The sequence below is a fragment of the Cydia amplana genome, chromosome 23, assembly GCF_948474715.1.
Source record: "Cydia amplana chromosome 23, ilCydAmpl1.1, whole genome shotgun sequence".
In the NCBI taxonomy this organism is placed as follows: Eukaryota; Metazoa; Arthropoda; class Insecta; order Lepidoptera; family Tortricidae; genus Cydia; species Cydia amplana.
The window spans coordinates 9655730-9673396 of record NC_086091.1 but is presented as its reverse complement, the minus strand read 5'-3'; the positions used below and the strand labels follow the sequence as shown (position 1 = coordinate 9673396).

At 38.0% G+C, this 17667-nt stretch overlaps 1 protein-coding gene across 3 annotated transcripts in view; it reads left to right on the top strand.

Annotated features, from left to right (window-relative positions):
* Positions 1–17667, top strand: part of LOC134658799 (RNA polymerase-associated protein Rtf1) — a 40491-nt gene that overhangs the window by 16907 nt on the left and 5917 nt on the right. Inside the window, exons 11-19 of one of the 3 annotated variants that reach the window (XM_063514455.1) lie at positions 1998–2103; positions 3220–3351; positions 6453–6581; positions 7231–7343; positions 8168–8336; positions 8765–8863; positions 9715–9813; positions 11198–11312; positions 13978–14089. In XM_063514455.1, coding sequence (XP_063370525.1) covers positions 1998–2103; positions 3220–3351; positions 6453–6581; positions 7231–7343; positions 8168–8336; positions 8765–8863; positions 9715–9813; positions 11198–11312; positions 13978–14089 — 1074 coding nt within the window. Of the gene's footprint in view, positions 1–1997; positions 2104–3219; positions 3352–6452; positions 6582–7230; positions 7344–8167; positions 8337–8764; positions 8864–9714; positions 9814–11197; positions 11313–13977; positions 14184–17667 lie in introns of those variants that run through there. The other 2 variants (XM_063514456.1, XM_063514454.1) reach the window with 2 other exon arrangements.

The window sequence follows — 17667 nt, the reverse complement described above, 5'->3', positions numbered from 1 at the left end:
AAGCAGGTCCGTGTTTTAACATTATTTTCTACCAGGGATGTTGCGAATATCCGCATCCGCATCCGCAACCGCGGAACTTCCGCATTATTTTCAACATCCGCATCCGCATAAAATCGATGCGGATTTAATGCGGATGCGGATGTGGAACAGGTCGGTACAGGAACGTCTTAGCATCGCAGCAATAATAACATGCATGGCTTGCAACATTAGATACTATTATACTATTAGATATTAAGGGTTACATTAGCATAATATGCTTAGTACTTAAGATATTGCATGCACGCAATTAATGTTCACATACATGGCTTTGTCATGCCATGGAAAAACAATTTTCACATGCTTTATGGCCATACCTCGCAACCGAGCTAGCAAATCTGTAGCAGTTGTACGTCAGGGTTATCACTACTACGCATAAACTAAAGTACAAAAAATATATTTTCTTTGTTTTCAAACACACCAATATTATCAAGCAATAAAAATTCCATGTTAATATTTGAAAGAAATGCGAAAAAAACGTGATTTTATAAACAAAATAACAGATACATTGAGACGCATCTAATATTGACATTGACCTGTTAATTTATATTATTTGACAGTAAATTCAACCGGGTTATATCGGAAGAGGGTCAACAAGGTTCTCGATCAATTTTACTAATCTCACATACAATAAAGTTAAAGCAAAATGTTTCATCATAATCGCCAACCCTGACACAAAACTGTCATATGCTACGGTTTTGCTAGCTCCGTTGCGGGGTATGGGCCTATCACAGTACAAGAACAGTAGTGAATCTTCATAGAAATGTGCCGCTGCCGGCTTGAATGTGTGCGTGCGCGCCGGGCGCCGTGTACGCACGCGCTGCCACGCACACATTAGCATAAAATACGGGGGAATACGGTGGCGACAGTGTGGGCCGTACCGCGACTGTGATCGCGCGCATTCGAGTACGCTCGCATTTGCCTGCTCTTACCGGCCTTAATTTATACCACATTTATGAATTGAGAAAACATCTCATTATATTATATAAATAGAAACCTAGTGCTACTCATAATACGCAAATAATATTTATCTAAAAATAAAAGTGACAACCCTAAGCGCCAACGCAAGAGTAGGTAACTTGGAGGATATAATCAAACGGAGACGCCATGTCTGTAATTTTCTGTACAAAACAGTCTGCCGATTTTTGCGGGGGAGGGGAACGTCAAATGTATGCGTAACGTAAAAATAGCCATGTCAGATAAACGTCAGTCCATACATTGTGTATGACCGTTGGCCGCCTATTTTCGACAGAGGGGAAAGCCTGTCAATGGCTACTCCGTTTAGTTGTATCCTCCAAGTGTGTTCGGGTAATTAATAAATAAATAACTAATTAAATAATCTGTAAATAATAAATAAATAGATATTATAGGACATTCTTACACAGATTGACTAAGTCCTTCAGTAAGCTCAAAAAAGCTTGTGTTGGACAACTATATAATTATAATATACAAATACATAGAAAACACCCAAGACTCAGGAAAAAATATTACGAAATTGGATTGTAATAAATTACAAAGATACACTAATGCAATTACGCGACGTTCCGACGTACTCGATATTACGCATATATGCGTAGTCACACTATACCTATGTGCGTAGGTATCAGATGTTTTTTTTTAGGTTATGGAGTGAAATCTATAACATTTCAAAATGTTTTGGTATTCGTCATCACACAATACATAAGGAATGGTCCTACTATTTTAAAATACTTATGTTATAATTAATCACTATCTACACTTCATGATTGTAATTTATCTTTTATTGTAAAAGATATATATTTGGCCTAAAATGTCATTCTATGGAACTTGCTAACTCTATGTAAACAAACCGCCATATTGAAATTGTGTCTGAATGATGAATTATTACTAGCGACCTTTGTTTACCGTTAGCAAATTTCATATAATGATAGTTTAAGTATAAATATGTATAGGTATATTAACTGTAGCTTTATTTTTGGCAGGTTTAAATTAGAAAGACTAGTGCACCTACCGTTCTTCGCCCGGGTAGTCACAGGGTGTTTCGTCCGGATCGGAATCGGCAATAACAACGGAAATCCTGTATACAGGGTAAGTTATAAACTGCATGCAAAACTGTACAAAACCAGAAAATATAATCAAAATTCGTATATGATGATTGGACCATAGAGAAAGAAATACATAGATTGCTCACTCCATACATCAGTTTTAGTAGCAAAAAGACTATTAGCATCTAGCATCGAGTAGCGGAACTATCAGTACTGCTACTCGACAATAGATGTAGCACCGACCGGAAAGTCTTATGCTGTTGAGATAAGACTTTCCGGTCGGTGCTACATCTATTGTCAAGTAGCAGTACTGATAGTTCCGCTACTCGATGCTAGATGTAGACACTGAAATTAATAGTCTGAACTGATGTAGGTATGGAGTGAGCACTCATGTCTTACTATATTTCTCTATGACCGCACAAACTTGCAAATCAGTTAAATGTGTTTTTCTCAGAAACCGTTTTACGTAGATAGCTAAAATTTGGAACAGTTATAGCAATTACCATCACTAACATTATTAATAATATCAAAACCGCTTACTTATTATTTTAGGGGAAAATTTGGGGGTTGAAAGGGGTCAGCTGAATTTTTTTTTTAATTATTTTTTTTTTGTGGTTAATCCGGCCTTCACCACTAGAGGGCTTCGTCACTTTTTCTTGAATATATGACATCTATTTCAGTTTATAATTTGCGCAATAAAGTTTAAATCACTACATAGTATAAAACAAAGTCGCTTCCCGCTGTCTGTCTGTCCATATGTATGCTTAGATCTTTAAAACAACGCAACGGATTTTGATGCGGTTTTTTTTTAAATAGATAGAGTGATTCAAGAGGAAGGTTTATGTATAATTTTTAGCCCGTCCGAAGCCGAGCCGGGGCGGGTCGCTATAGTTCGTTTTTTTAGCATTAGAAAGAACTTGCAAGAAGGTAAGCGATCTTGACATGTCTTTTAATTGAAAAACGCTTTTAAAAAATCAAAAACTATTACTTATGAAAGCAGAAGAATATAAATGATCGTATTAGATTCATTATTGTTACATATTTGCCGTGACTTATTTTTAAAATGTGTTTTTCAATTAAAAGACACACTAAGATTGTTTACCTTATTTCTAATGCTAAAAAAACGAACTATAGTAAATAAAATAAGTGTAAATTTCAGGTAGCAGAAATAATAGACGTTTATGAGACGGCGAAAGTATACAATTTGGGCAACACGCGAACTAACAAGGGACTAAAACTACGCCACGGGACACAGGATAGGGTATTCCGATTGGAGTTTGTCAGTAATCAGGTAAGAATTAGTTTTGTAGAAATAGCAACACTCTTGATGTACCGAATATGATTTTGGCCGACTAATCGGCGTTCGGATGGTCGATTAGTCGGCCGACTAGTCTGATAGTCGGTCAATCAACACCAACACTCTTAACTAGTGATGTACCGAATATGAATTTCGCCGACTAATCGGCGTTCGAATGGTCGATTTAGTCGGCCGACTAGTCTGATAGTCGGTCAATCAACACCAACACTCTTAACTAGTGATGTACCGAATATGATTTTGGCCGACTAATCGGCGTTCGGATGGTCGATTTAGTCGGCCGACTAGTCTGATAGTCGGTCAATCAACACCAACACTCTTAACTAGTGATGTACCGAATATGAATTTGGCCGACTAATCGGCGTTCGGATGGTCGATTAGTCGGCCGACTAGTCTGATAGTCGGTCAATCAACACCAACACTCTTAACTAGTGATGTACCGAATATGAATTTCGCCGACTAATCGGCGTTCGAATGGTCGATTTAGTCGGCCGACTAGTCTGATAGTCGGTCAATCAACACCAACACTCTTAACTAGTGATGTACCGAATATGATTTTGGCCGACTAATCGGCGCTCGGTTGGTCGATTAGTCGGCCGACTAGTCTGATAGTCGGTCAAGTTCATAATCGTTACTTCCCGATAAAGATTACATTCGCATGGCAACTGTAGTAGTTTATTCAAGTTCGGATGCATTAGAAAAACAATTGTTTTGATCCTTGCGTCGTCGTGCTTTCAATATACACCTACATTACCTATACATGAATTTAATATGAAGACAAGCCCATTTTGTACCATAAACACGTATTTGAGTAGATTGGGCATGTAACATTTGATGAATATTGGGTTTTTATTTTATTTATGTCCTGCTTTCTGTAATTAATAACAGGCCGACTATACTGGAATTATTCTTATTTGCGTCTTTTGACACATTATGACTGACGTATATAGAGATGTAACTAACCCAAATCGATTGTCACAGCAAGCGATTACGATTGGATGGCACCTAGACTGAGGTATCGATTGTGACGTTTAATGAATTTTTATTTGAGATTTAAATAAAGCTAGAATTATATGGTTAATAAATAATAATAAGACGATATAATAAATGTAATAATCATTTGTTATAAATATCGAATAACTATTGTAATATGAATGATTTATAACAACATTTACCTAGATTTAATAATAATTAAAAAGTTGACGTGTAAAATGTATATTTTATGAATAAAACATTGAATTGAATTGTCGCGACCTAAAATGAAAAATTTATATCGATTTACTTAGACGACTACCGATTCATAACGGTGGTGTCTGGCCAACCCTAAATAAAAAAAAAAGACGTAAAACGTAAACGTTCGCAGTGCAATTATCCTCCTTTGTAATTTCGATGTGCAAGATATTTTACGTTCTATTGCTGTTGTCAGTGTCATGTGTCAAATGACGCAAATAATAATAACGCACAAGGTTATAATCGGCCTTTTTTGCCGACTAATCGGCCTTTTTTGCCGACTAATCGGCCTTTTATGCCGACTAATCGGCCTTTTTTGCCAGTTTACTAGTCGGCGACAACTTGGTACATCCCTACTCTTAACTGTACATCGGTGGACCTTATGCCTTTTGTAATAAAGTTTACGATCAGTCAGTTAGCAAAAGCGATGGTATGTTTGGGGTTAATCTTACATAGATGAACCTAGCCTTAATTTTATTCTTAAAATAAGTTAAGTCTTTGACACATTTGCACAGATGTAGTGTATAATTATTTTCCTTCGTATTTTCACGGAAACGCACGAACGTATCTTGCTATTTCAGTCAGTCTCGGTACAAAAAGTACTGAAGTTGATTGAAGTAGCATGACAAATGGGTCAATACCATATATATATATATATATATATATATATATATATATATATATATATATATATGTATGTTCTTTTGAATAAATGATAATTCAATTCATTTCAATCAACTATTTCTTGTTGTTATTCTGTCCCATCAGCGAGGAGACAATAGTAGCATAGATTGTTAGAAGAACTGCTGTACCATGTTCTACTAACATGCTCAGTAGATGTCCCATTATGGAAAGGTCTTATAACTACCATAAAAAAACCGGCCAAGTGCGAGTCGAACTCGCGCACGGAGGGTTCCGCACCATCAACAAAAAATAGAGCAAAACAAGCAAAAAAACGGCCACCCATCCAAGTACTGACCCCGCCCGACGTTGCTTAACTTCGGTCAAAAATCACGTTTGTTGTATGGGAGCCCCACTTAAATCTTAATTTTATTCTGTTTTTAGTATTTGTTGTTATAGCGGCAACAGAAATACATCATCTGTGAAAATTTCAACTGTCTAGCTATCACGGTTCGTGAGATACAGCCTGGTGACAGACGGACGGACGGACGGACAGCGGAGTCTTAGTAATAGGGTCCCGTTTTTACCCTTTGGGTACGGAACTCTAAAAAGCAAGTTTGGTTCATTTAAATACGAGAAACCTAGAATTTTAAAAGTGACTCAGGGGACCGTAACCATAGCAACGTGTGACAAGAAAAAGTTGATTAACCGAAATACGACCGTTCCCGAGAAAATACGATGGAAAACAATTATGCACTACATCTGTAACTGCAATCGGTTCCTGATTGTAACTCAAACCGAAAATAACCTTATTTTTAGAGTTCCGTACCCAAAGGGTAAAAACGGGACCCTATTACTAAGACTCCGCTGTCCGTCCGTCCATCCGTCCGTCCGTCTGTCCGTCCGTCCGTCCGTCCGTCTGTCACCGGGCTGTATCTCACGAACCGTGATAGCTAGACAGTTGAAATTTTCACAGATGATGTATTTCTGTTGCCGCTATAACAACAAATACTAAAAACAGAATAAAATAAAGATTTAAGTGGGGCTCCCATACAACAAACGTGATTTTTGACCGAAGTTAAGCGACGTCGGGCGGGGTCAGTACTTGGATGGGTGACCGTTTTTTGCTTGTTTTGCTCTATTTTTTGTTGATGGTGCGGAACCCTCCGTGCGCGAGTCCGACTCGCACTTGGCCGGTTTTTATACTAACTAAGCTCAATTTTCAGGAGTTCACGGACAGCGAGTTCCAAAAATGGCACAAAGCGATAAAGGACGCGAACAAAAAACCACCCACCATGGACTTTGTGAGAAACAAGATCCTAGAAGTTAAGGAGGCGCTTATGTATGAATTTAAGGTAAATAATATCAAATACTTAAATATCATCATCATCTTCGAAATAAATTAAAAGTGGAAAAATTCACTGTCTTAATTGGGTTTTTTTTTTTTTTTTTTTTTGTAATTTATTACACAAAAGTTACGACTTTTTTGTTAAGGACAAAGCTCCACAAAACTACATTTGTTTGACTGTGGAGTCGCAGAACCCACGACCACTGGATCACTAGTACAGTGCTCTGCCATCTGAGCTACCAAGACCGTACCCAATTCAGCGAATATTTCCACCTAGGGAGGCTCTTAGAGACATCTACATCGTTCGCAGACGTCTCTGCTTAATAACAAAATTAATCATCATCATCTTCCTCGCGTTGTCCCGTTATTTTGCCACGGGAGCCTGGGGTCCGCTTGGCAACTAACCAGTAATTGGCGTGGGCACTAGTTTTTACGAAAGCGACTGCCATCTGACCTTCCAACCCAGAGGGTAAACTAGGCCCGTATTGGGATTAGTCCGGTTTCCTCACGATGTTTTCCTTCACCGAAAAGCGACTGGTAAATATCAAATGATATTTCGTACATAAGTTCCGAAAAACTCATTGGTACGCGCCGGGGTTCGAACCCGCGACCTCCGGATTGCAAGTCGCACCTTACCTTATTTTTTTCATCCCCAGGAAGAAGATGTAGAAAAAATGGTACAAGAAAAAGACAGGTTCAGATCACATCCCACAAACTACGCCATGAAGAAAACACAACTGATGAAGGAAAGAGATGTCGCACAATTAAGGTGAGACAGCAATACGATTGCATGAAATAAAAAATACGACCTTTTTAGGGTTCCGTAGCCAAATGGCAAAAAACGGAACCCTTATAGATTCGTCATGTCTGTCTGTCTGTCCGTCCGTATGTAACAGCCACTTTTCTCCGAAACTATAAGAACTATACTGTTGAAACTTGGTAAGTAGATGTATTCTGTGAACCGCATTAAGATTTTCACACAAAAATAAAAAAAAAACAATAAATTTTTGGGGTTCCCTATACTTCGAACTGAAACACAAGAATTTTTTTTTCATCAAACCCATACGTGTGGGGTATCTATGGATAGGTCTTCAAAAATGATATTGAGGTTTCTAATATCATTTTTTTTCTAAACTGAATAGTTTGCGCGAGAGACACTTCCAAAGTGGTAAAATGTGTGTCCCCCCCCCCTGTAACTTCTAAAATAAGAGAATGATAAAACTAAAAAAAATATATGATGTACATTACCATGTAAACTTCCACCGAAAATTGGTTTGAACGAGATCTAGTAAGTAGTTTTTTTTATACGTCATAAATCGCCTAAATACGGAACCCTTCATGGGCGAGTCCGACTCGCACTTGGCCGCTTTTTTCATAGACTTTGTATGGCGGTCACGGAATGGAAAGATCGAAAAATGTATGGACATTTTGGGACACTTTTTTCTCCTATTAGGATCGTGATTCTGAGTAGAAATAACATAAAAAATCCTAAATTTGAAAAAGTGTAGGGGACGACTTTAAATAAAATGGCCCGCGTGCGCGCGGCCCCAACTTTTTTTTAATTTTTTTGGTAACTTGTGTTTTTTGAAACAGGGGTGACGACGAAACAGTATTCGACCTGAACGCTAAAATACAAGAGTTGGAAGAGCGAGCGAACCACCTCGACAAAACTAGAACATCCTCTATACAGAGCATATCGTACATTAATAATAGGAACAGGAAAATGAATGTGGAATCTGCGGAAAAAGCCATTATGGAGGAGGTTAGTATTATTTATTTATACTTAATACAATCGCTCTGGCAATAGGGAATATTTTGCAAAACTGCGTAGGGTGCGCTACTAGCACATACTGCGGGCCTACCTACTGCGAAACAAGAAAATCGAAATTTCGTAATCTACCTCTTTAACGTTTGCTTATTCGAATAACACAATCTTTTCCTATCTCTTTAACACGTAATGTCACATTTGACATGCTGCTGTGACGTAGTATGTGGAAGACCCCATTCCTGATTGGCCCTCTGTAAACAAGCCTAGATGCATCTATGTCATATTTATTTGTAATATCTGTGAAAACTTGTCAAAAAACAAGGAGTCGTATAAAAACATGTTTTATTATGTCAAGACAATAAGAAATTAAAATGTTGAAATACATTTTTAAATGGATACAATGTTTTATTATATGTTTACAGGTGAAAGCTATGAAAGGAAAGAAAATAGACGACCCGTTCACCAGGCGGCATACGAAACCGGTCATGAACTTCAAATCTCACCAGGGGGGCAGGGCACAGGTAAAAACTTTGATCAAACCTCTTTTCGATAGTCGAGTAAAAAACTAGCTGCTATAGTGTAATTCGCCAGTGACTGGCCACCTGTTAGTAACTGGCCACCCTAAACTCAAAATGAATTGCAAACCCTAAAACCCATGGCAAATGGCCATGGCATGTGCAAACCCTAGGTGCTAGTAAGACAAAGATAGTATGATTTTCACTGTCTATGTTTGAAATGAGACAGTCCTTTGACAAACTGTAATAATCTTTAATAAAAAAATAACTGACTTCATAACATGAACCGACTTCAAAAACACAATAGGGTAGAATTATCAATGCCAGTGACTGGAACTGGCCACCCTAAACTAAAAATGAATTCTATTCACCTATAAACAGAATTCATTTTAGTATAAAGTGGCTAGTTATTGAAGGCTGGCCAGTTATTGAAATCTTATACTAAAATGAATTCTGTTTATAGGTGAATAGAATTAATTTTTAGTTTAGGGTGGCCAGTTACTAACAGGTGGCCAGTTACTGGCGAATTACCCTATTGTGTTTTTGAAGTCGGTTCATGTTATAAAATGGGTTATTTTTTATTAAAGATTATTACAGTTTGTCAAAGGACTGTCTCATTTCAAACATAGAGAGAATCATACTATCTTTGTCTTACTAGCACCTAGGGTTTGCACGGCGGATCCGAAATGTATGGGAAGATCCGCGGATCCGGATCCAGATCCGGATAATTTCATACATTCCGGATCCGGATTGCAAGCCCTACTAGCACCCAAAAGAAAAGCATGAGTATAGTTTTTTTTTGTTCTTATTTACTGACAAATTTGGTTTGACAAACTATATAAACTATTTGTTTTCAGGAACTAATGCGCAATGAGGAAGCGGCGGCGGAAGAAATGAAACAGAAAGAGGAGGAAGAGAAAGCGGCGAGAGAGAGACAGGAAAGGGAGAGATTAGAAGTAAGTTTCATTAGGGTCGCTTCCTATATGATCTTGTAAAACCTAGCGTGTTCCCGGCCTAGCGCCAGGGTCCATTTTCCTACTCACGTATTATAGTTATTTTCGATACAAGTGCGAAAAAGAGGAAATTCAAAACGAGTGGCGATAAATTAAAACACGTCCGGAGTGTTTTAAATCGACACGAGTTGCGAATTACCTATTCGCACGTGTATCGAACAACGTTTTACAGTACATATGGCACTTTAAAGTTTCGACATACGCACGAAAAGTGCTATTTTACGCACTAGTGCGGAAAAGTAGCCCCATATGTACTGTAATAGTATTTTACGCAACCGTTGTTTAACACGTTCATTGTCTCGTCATAGAGAAAAAAATACATCGATTGCTCTCTCCATACATCATTTTTGATACCAAAAAGACTATTAATTTCAGTGTCTACATCTAGCATCGAGTTGCGGAACTATCAGTACTGCTACATCTATTGTCAAGTAGCAGTACTGATAGTTCCGCTACTCGATGCTAGATGTAGACACTGAAATTAATAGTCTTTTTGGTATCAAAACTGATGTATGGAGTGAACACTCTTGTCTTACTATATTTCTCTATGGTCTCGTTCAGAAATCATCTAGTGGACTTCTACCTACGGTATTTACCTAAAAGAATGAATGTAATTATAAAAAAAACATGTCTATTGTTCACTTATTTGTCAGAGATGACATTTAAAATAAGGTTGGCAACAATGTATCGAGAAGTGCCAAAAAGATACTGCGTGTATGCACTAATGCGTGTTTGGGGAATAGACTAAAGACTTGTCTTGACAATAAGTAATAAGTATTAGGGTTTTGCAGATGTGTGCACGACCCTTTATATGACAAATAAAAGTACGGGAGTAGAAAATAAGTTTTTGGCAAAAATTTCATTTTTGTTACACGCTTTTATCGCTGACTGTACTTTTCTTACGACAGACAACTAATACTCATCGAGACAATTCTAAAAATCCCTAACACAATTAGGTTGCGTTGTTTCATCACAGAGTTCCTATGGCCACCTCCTGTCTCCATCATCAGATCAGCTCGATGGTACCATAATATTGCATTGTCACCCGACTTACATGTGTATGCAAAATTTCAGCTCAATCGGAAACCGGGAAGTGGATCAAATTTAACTTGCAAGATTCCATTACAATTTAGTTACATACAGGTCGACCTAATAAAAGCGTGTTAAAAATCATTCTATACTTGGTCAACCAGATCTTGACAGTAGAAAAAGGCGGCAAATTTGAAAAATGTAGGCGCGAAGGGTTATCGTCCCATAGAAAATTTGAATTTCGCGCCTTTTTTTACTGACAAGATTTGGTTGACCAGCTATATTTTTCGTATTTCAGCACAATCCAGACTCGGAAAGGCCCAAAACCCAGTCTACAGACAACGCGAGTATGTACTCCCTACACGACTTTGACATCAGCATAGATTTGGACCTCCCCGTCGGCGTCGGTAGCAGTAAGTACACTTTTATGATCCAAGTTCCTCGTGAACGTCAGCTGCCGCTCCGTTGGTGGATTGAAAAACATTCGTAAATACATACAAAAACTGAGGTAGACACTACCCTAATACCCTTCGACATCAATATAGATTTGGACCTCCCCGTCGGCGTCGTTAGCAGTAAGTATACACTTCTGGTTCATTGTCACTCGTAAATGTCAGCTGCCGCTCCGTTGGTGGATTGAAAAACATTCGTAAATACATACAAAAACGGAGGTAGCTACCCTTAGACATCAATGTAGATTTGGGTCTCCCCGTCGGCGTCGGTAGCAGTAAGTACACTTTGATGACCCAAGTTCCTCGTAAACGTCAGCTGCCGCTCCGTTGGTGGATTGAAAAACATTCGTAAATACATACAAAAACTGAGGTAGACACTACCCTAATACCCTTCGACATCAATATAGATTTGGGTCTCCCCGTCGGCGTCGGTAGCAGTAAGTACACTTTTATGACCCAAGTTCCTCGTGAACGTCAGCTGCCGCTCCGTTGGTGGATTGAAAAACATTCGTAAATACATACAAAAACGGAGGTAGCTACCCTTAGACATCAATGTAGATTTGGGTCTCCCCGTCGGCGTCGTTAGCAGTAAGTACACTTTTATGATTCAAGTTCTTCGTAAACGTCAGCTGCCGCTCCGTTGGTGGATTGAAAACATTCGTAAATCCATACAAAAACTGAGGTAGACACTACCCTAATACCCTTCGACATCAATATAGATTTGGGTCTCCCCGTCGGCGTCGGTAGCAGTAAGTACACTTTTATGATCCAAGTTCCTCGTGAACGTCAGCTGCCGCTCCGTTGGTGGATTGAAAAACATTCGTAAATCCATACAAAAACTGAGGTAGACACTACCCTAGTACCCTTCGACATCAATATAGATTTGGGTCTCCCCGTCGGTAGCAGTAAGTACATTTCTGATTAATTGTCACTCATAAACGTCAGCCGCCGCTCCGTTGGATTAAGAATCGTTGGACACCTAAACAGGTAGAAAATAAGAATATTTTTAGTATTTTCCTCTCGATTCAGTAATTACATATCTGTAGGCCTCGTGAATGTCAGCCGCCGCTCCGTTGGATTGAGAACCGTTAGATACCCAAACACGTAGTAAATATGCACAACAACTATAAAGGAGTAAATATAAAATTATAAGTCTATGTCAGGAGGGTGTTTTTTAGGGTTCCGTACCCAAAGGGTAAAAACGGGACCCTATTACTAAGACTCCGCTGTCCGTCCGTCCGTTTGTCACAGTTGAAATTTTCATAGATGATGTATTTCTGTTGCCGCTATAACAACAAATACTAAAAACAGAATAAAATAAAGATTTAAGTGGGGCTCCCATACAACAAACGTGATTTTTGACCGAAGTTAAGCAACGTCGGGCGGGGTCAGTACTTGGATGGGTGACCGTTTTTTGCTTGTTTTGCTCTATTTTTTGTTGATGGTGCGGAACCCTCCGTGCGCGAGTCCGACTCGCATTTGGCCGGTTTTCAACCCTTAATATTGTGTTAATTGAATATGAAGGTATATACCACTTATTACTGAATAGTTTTAAGGAATATACCACTTATCAGAGGGCCTACCGCATTCGACGTTCGACTTACGTACGAATGTACAAGTGCGACAGAGGCAACAAGTCGGTTCGCGGTATAGTTTGTAGCTTTCTAGTAGAGCCCGAAGGCTTATCCTATTGTCTATTGTTCAGTAAAACCGCACGTGCTACTTACCTGCAAAAAAGGGTCCTAATTATTCTATTCGGCACCTGAGCGCGGGCTAGTTCAACGCTCAAAAAACCAGTGTAGGTGCGCTCTCCGATAACGCGCCTTTGTTACGCATCTCGATGACACATTTTAGACTGGTTCTGTAGCGTTCGACTCGCCGGCACTCAGTAACCGAAGTACCGATTTTTTATGCAGGTGGTTGTGGCACGTGGCACGAGCGGTTTTTCTTAACAATAGACAATAGGATTAGCCTTCGGGGTCTATTAGAAAGCTACAAACTATAGCCCCTCAGATCAGATATTGACATGAACCGTTTTATTAAACTGTACATCGGGACTTAATCGCGTTAATTTTTAAGATTTACCTCCGACGTTTCGAGGACTGCGTTGTCGCCGTGGTCTCGGAGAAGACTGGCTTAAGTTGACATCAGCATCTTCTAACCGAGTTTTTTGAACTACCCGCACTTGGTCTTGTTTATCAGCTTGAACGTTTTGCGCACTAGGGAAACCGCCGTTCTCGAAACGTCGGAGGTAAATCTTAAAACTTAGATACGCGATTATGTATGTATGTATATACTTTATTGCACATAGAAATAAAAACACGAGAAACATAGTTACAGAGTAAATTAAATACAACAAAGGCGAACTTATCCCTGTATGGGATCTCTTCCAGTTAACCTTTGAGGAAACGAATAAAACAAAACAGAAGTAACGATGAATGACAAACAAAACAATAGTGTTAATGAAATGCAAGTTTTGAATACACATTGTTACAAATAATATATATAAACATAAATAGAAATACTTAAATAAATAAAAATAAAGCGATTAAGTCCCGTTGTACAATTTAGTAATGTGTAAAAATCGTGAAAGTTTAAATCAGTGTTATGGACCGTTTTGTTCCAGAAGTCAGTTCAAATGTGACACCAAAACCCGCAGTGAATGCTAAAGTCAAAGAGAGCGGGCCGAAACGTTCGCTCAACCTCGAAGAATACAAGAAAAGACACGGGCTCATATAGTATGTGATCATTGTGAGACTCTTTCATAGGTATAGTGATGTGAAAAGTTGCAAGTCGTGACGGTGACCTTATGTTTCGTTTTGCCTGGATTCTTAGGGCGTGGTAAGTGGTCAGTGTAGGATATAGACGCTCGTAACTACGGAATGTCTGTAAAAGTTACTAAATTCTAAAAATATCGTTTCAGCACAAGTTTACTGAGGTAAAAAAGGGTTTAAATGCCCTATTTTCCCGCACTAGTGCGTAAAATAGCATTTTCCGTGTGTATGTCAAAAGTTTAAAGGGCCATATGTACTGTAAAACGTTGTACGATACACGTGCGAATGGGTAATTCGCAACTCGTGTCGATTTAAAACACTCCCTTCGGTCGTGTTTTAATTTATCGCCACTCGTTTCGAATTTCCTCTTTTCCGCACTTGTATCGTAAATAACTATTTCTTTCTTTGAAAAATGGCTATTTTATCCTCTAGAGGGAAGAAATCTCGCCTTCGAACGTGATAAACTATCCTATAAACTATAAGGTGTGCTCAGATAATTCCGATATGTACTTCGAAAAGTATACTACATCCATGGTCTAATAAAACATGGTCTTCTCTTCCCAGAGTGTCACTTGCCTACGTCACAATAACATTGCCACTTTATTTCAACATAACATGTTACATGGGTACATTATATCTATGGTTAATAAGTTAAAATATTTCTTTATAATTTTATAATTTTCATTTATATGTATTTTATCTTAAATTTTACAATAACACGTCATTTTTAATTATTCGTTAGAAATATCTTCCGATTCACGAAAGAAATTTCAGACGTGCGGGTAATTCTGTTTACACTACTGGCAACACAGGATAGCGCTGTCACATTTGACAATCCGCCATGTTGTCCCTGACCGTCATCCTTGTCGAACGCGTGTTAATTGTTATTTCCTTCTCGCTCAGTGTCAGCAGTCGCAGTGTTTTCCAAACTTTTCACGTCGTAAGCCTGGTAATTAATGTTTTGTTACGAAAATGGTTGGCTGCTCTATTCGGAACTGTAAGAGTAGGAGTGAAAAGGGCAGTATAGATTTGTTTTATTTTACTATGTTTCTACATGAATAACTTAAAATTAATGCCGTTAAAATAATTTTCACCGTTGGTTAAAATTCTCCCGCATTTTAAAGTTTGAGAACCTGTAAACAGCATGATGACGTAGGCAAGTGACAGTTAGGTCATTCGCGAATCTCGGAAGAGAGTACCGTAAACCGGGGTGACTTTCAAATGCAGGGGCGACTTCGATATTTCAGTTTTTCAGCCGTTACATATTTTTATTCGGATTTTTTAGTAGTAGGTAAACAAGTATGTATAATAATCTAACTTGTTACACGAACAGTTCGAGAAAATAATGAATAATGATAATTTAGTGGCAGTTTTAAAACTATCAAAGTATCCCCAAAATTTCCTAAAGTCACCTCGTTTTACGGTACCAGGCGGAGTATATTATTATACCATGACTACATCCAAAAATCAATCAAAATTTCGTCAAATAAGTGCATTTTCGGAATAACTCGAATACATCTTACTGTACAAATGCTGTCATTTTGTAAACCCGTTTGTATACGCGTCCAAACATTGTAAACTTTAAAGGTCCTATCCTAATTTAAATTATATGTAATTATTACATTACATGTTTTGTAAATATTTTGTTTACGTCATATAATTTATGCGCTGTCAATATAGGTGCATTTCAAATCAACGTAAATCTGATAATCTAAGTCTTTGAACTTTGTTCACTTGGTATATGTACATTCTGAACTCGAACGGTTTGTAAGGTACTATAGCAGTGGTTTTTCTTGTAAAATTTGGTATATTTTGTGACTAAATTTAGCTAAAGTATTTTATTTTTCTTATGTAATACAAATTATATACCGTACCCATTGTTTCTTTTTCACAAATACACAATATAACGTTCCAATCGGCCCTACGTACAGCCTGCCAAATTATACGTTTAACCTGACATACTTGTATATACCGTAAGATTGTGAACCCGTTAGTTTACAATCTAACGTTTGTGAAACCGTTAGTTTACAATCTAACGTTTGTGAAACCGTTAGTTTACAATCTAACGTTTGTGAACCCGTTACTTTACAATCTAACGTTTGTGAACCTGTTAGTTTACGATCTAACGTTTGTGAACCCGTTAGTTTACGATCTAACGTTTGTGAACCAGTTAGTTTACAACCTAACGTTTGTGAACCCGTTAGTTTACAATCTAACGTTTGTGAACCCGTTAGTTTACGATCTAACGTTTGTGAACCCGTTAGTTTACGATCTAACGTTTGTGACCCCGTTAGTTTACAATCTAACGTTTGTGAACGCGTTAGTTTACAATCTAACGTTTGTGAACCCGTTAGTTTACATTCTAACGTTTGTGAACCCGTTAGTTTACGATCTAACGTTTGTGAACCCGTTAGTTTACAACCTAACGTTTGTGAACCCGTTAGTTTACAATCTAACGTTTGTGAACCCGTTAGTTTACGATCTAACGTTTGTGAACCCGTTACTTTACAATCTAACGTTTGAGAACCCGTTACTTTACAATCTAACGTTTGTGAACCCGTTACTTTACAATCTAACGTTTGTGAACCCGTTACTTTACAATCTAACGTTTGTGAACCCGTTAGTTTACAATCTAACGTTTGTGAACCCGTTAGTTTACAACCTAACGTTTGTGAACCCGTTAGTTTACAATCTAACGTTTGTGAACCTGTTAGTTTACGATCTAACGTTTGTGAACCCGTTACTTTACAATCTAACGTTTGTGAACCCGTTAGTTTACAATCTAACGTTTGTGAACCCGTTAGTTTACAATCTAACGTTTGTGAACCCGTTAGTTTACAATCTAACGTTTGTGAACCCGTTACTTTACATTCTAACGTTTGTGAACCCGTTAGTTTACGATCTAACGTTTGTGAACCCGTTAGTTTACAACCTAACGTTTGTGAACCCGTTAGTTTACAATCTAACGTTTGTGAACCTGTTAGTTTACGATCTAACGTTTTTGAACCCGTTAGTTTACAATCTAACGTAGATTATGTTAGGTTAGTTTATAATCTCTCCGTGAAGTTTATAATTTAACTAGCGAATTTATAAACTAACGAGTGTTTATAATTTTACGGTGACATACATGGGATTTCAAGTAACGTTTTCGCCATCAGATATATCGGAGCGGCCAAGGTGTTCAAAATATCTGAACACGCACTCTAACGCCCTGACAATAGAGGCGTGTTCAGATATTTGTGAGCACCTTGGCCGCTCCGATATATCTGATGGCGACTGTACACTGGGTATTCAGAATTAGAATAAACAGACGACTATGAACCGTTTGTCTTTATCTGTCATTTTGACTTATGTATTTGTAAGAAAGGGATATTAAATATGATAAAACATTATTTAACTAAATCAGGCCCGAATTTTTTATGAAACTCAATTGTTTTCATACAAAATTACCCTTTTCATACTATGGAGCAGTTATTTTGACGCAGTATCGACACAATATGATCAAATATGGTATCCATATCCATATAGAAACCATAGTTATA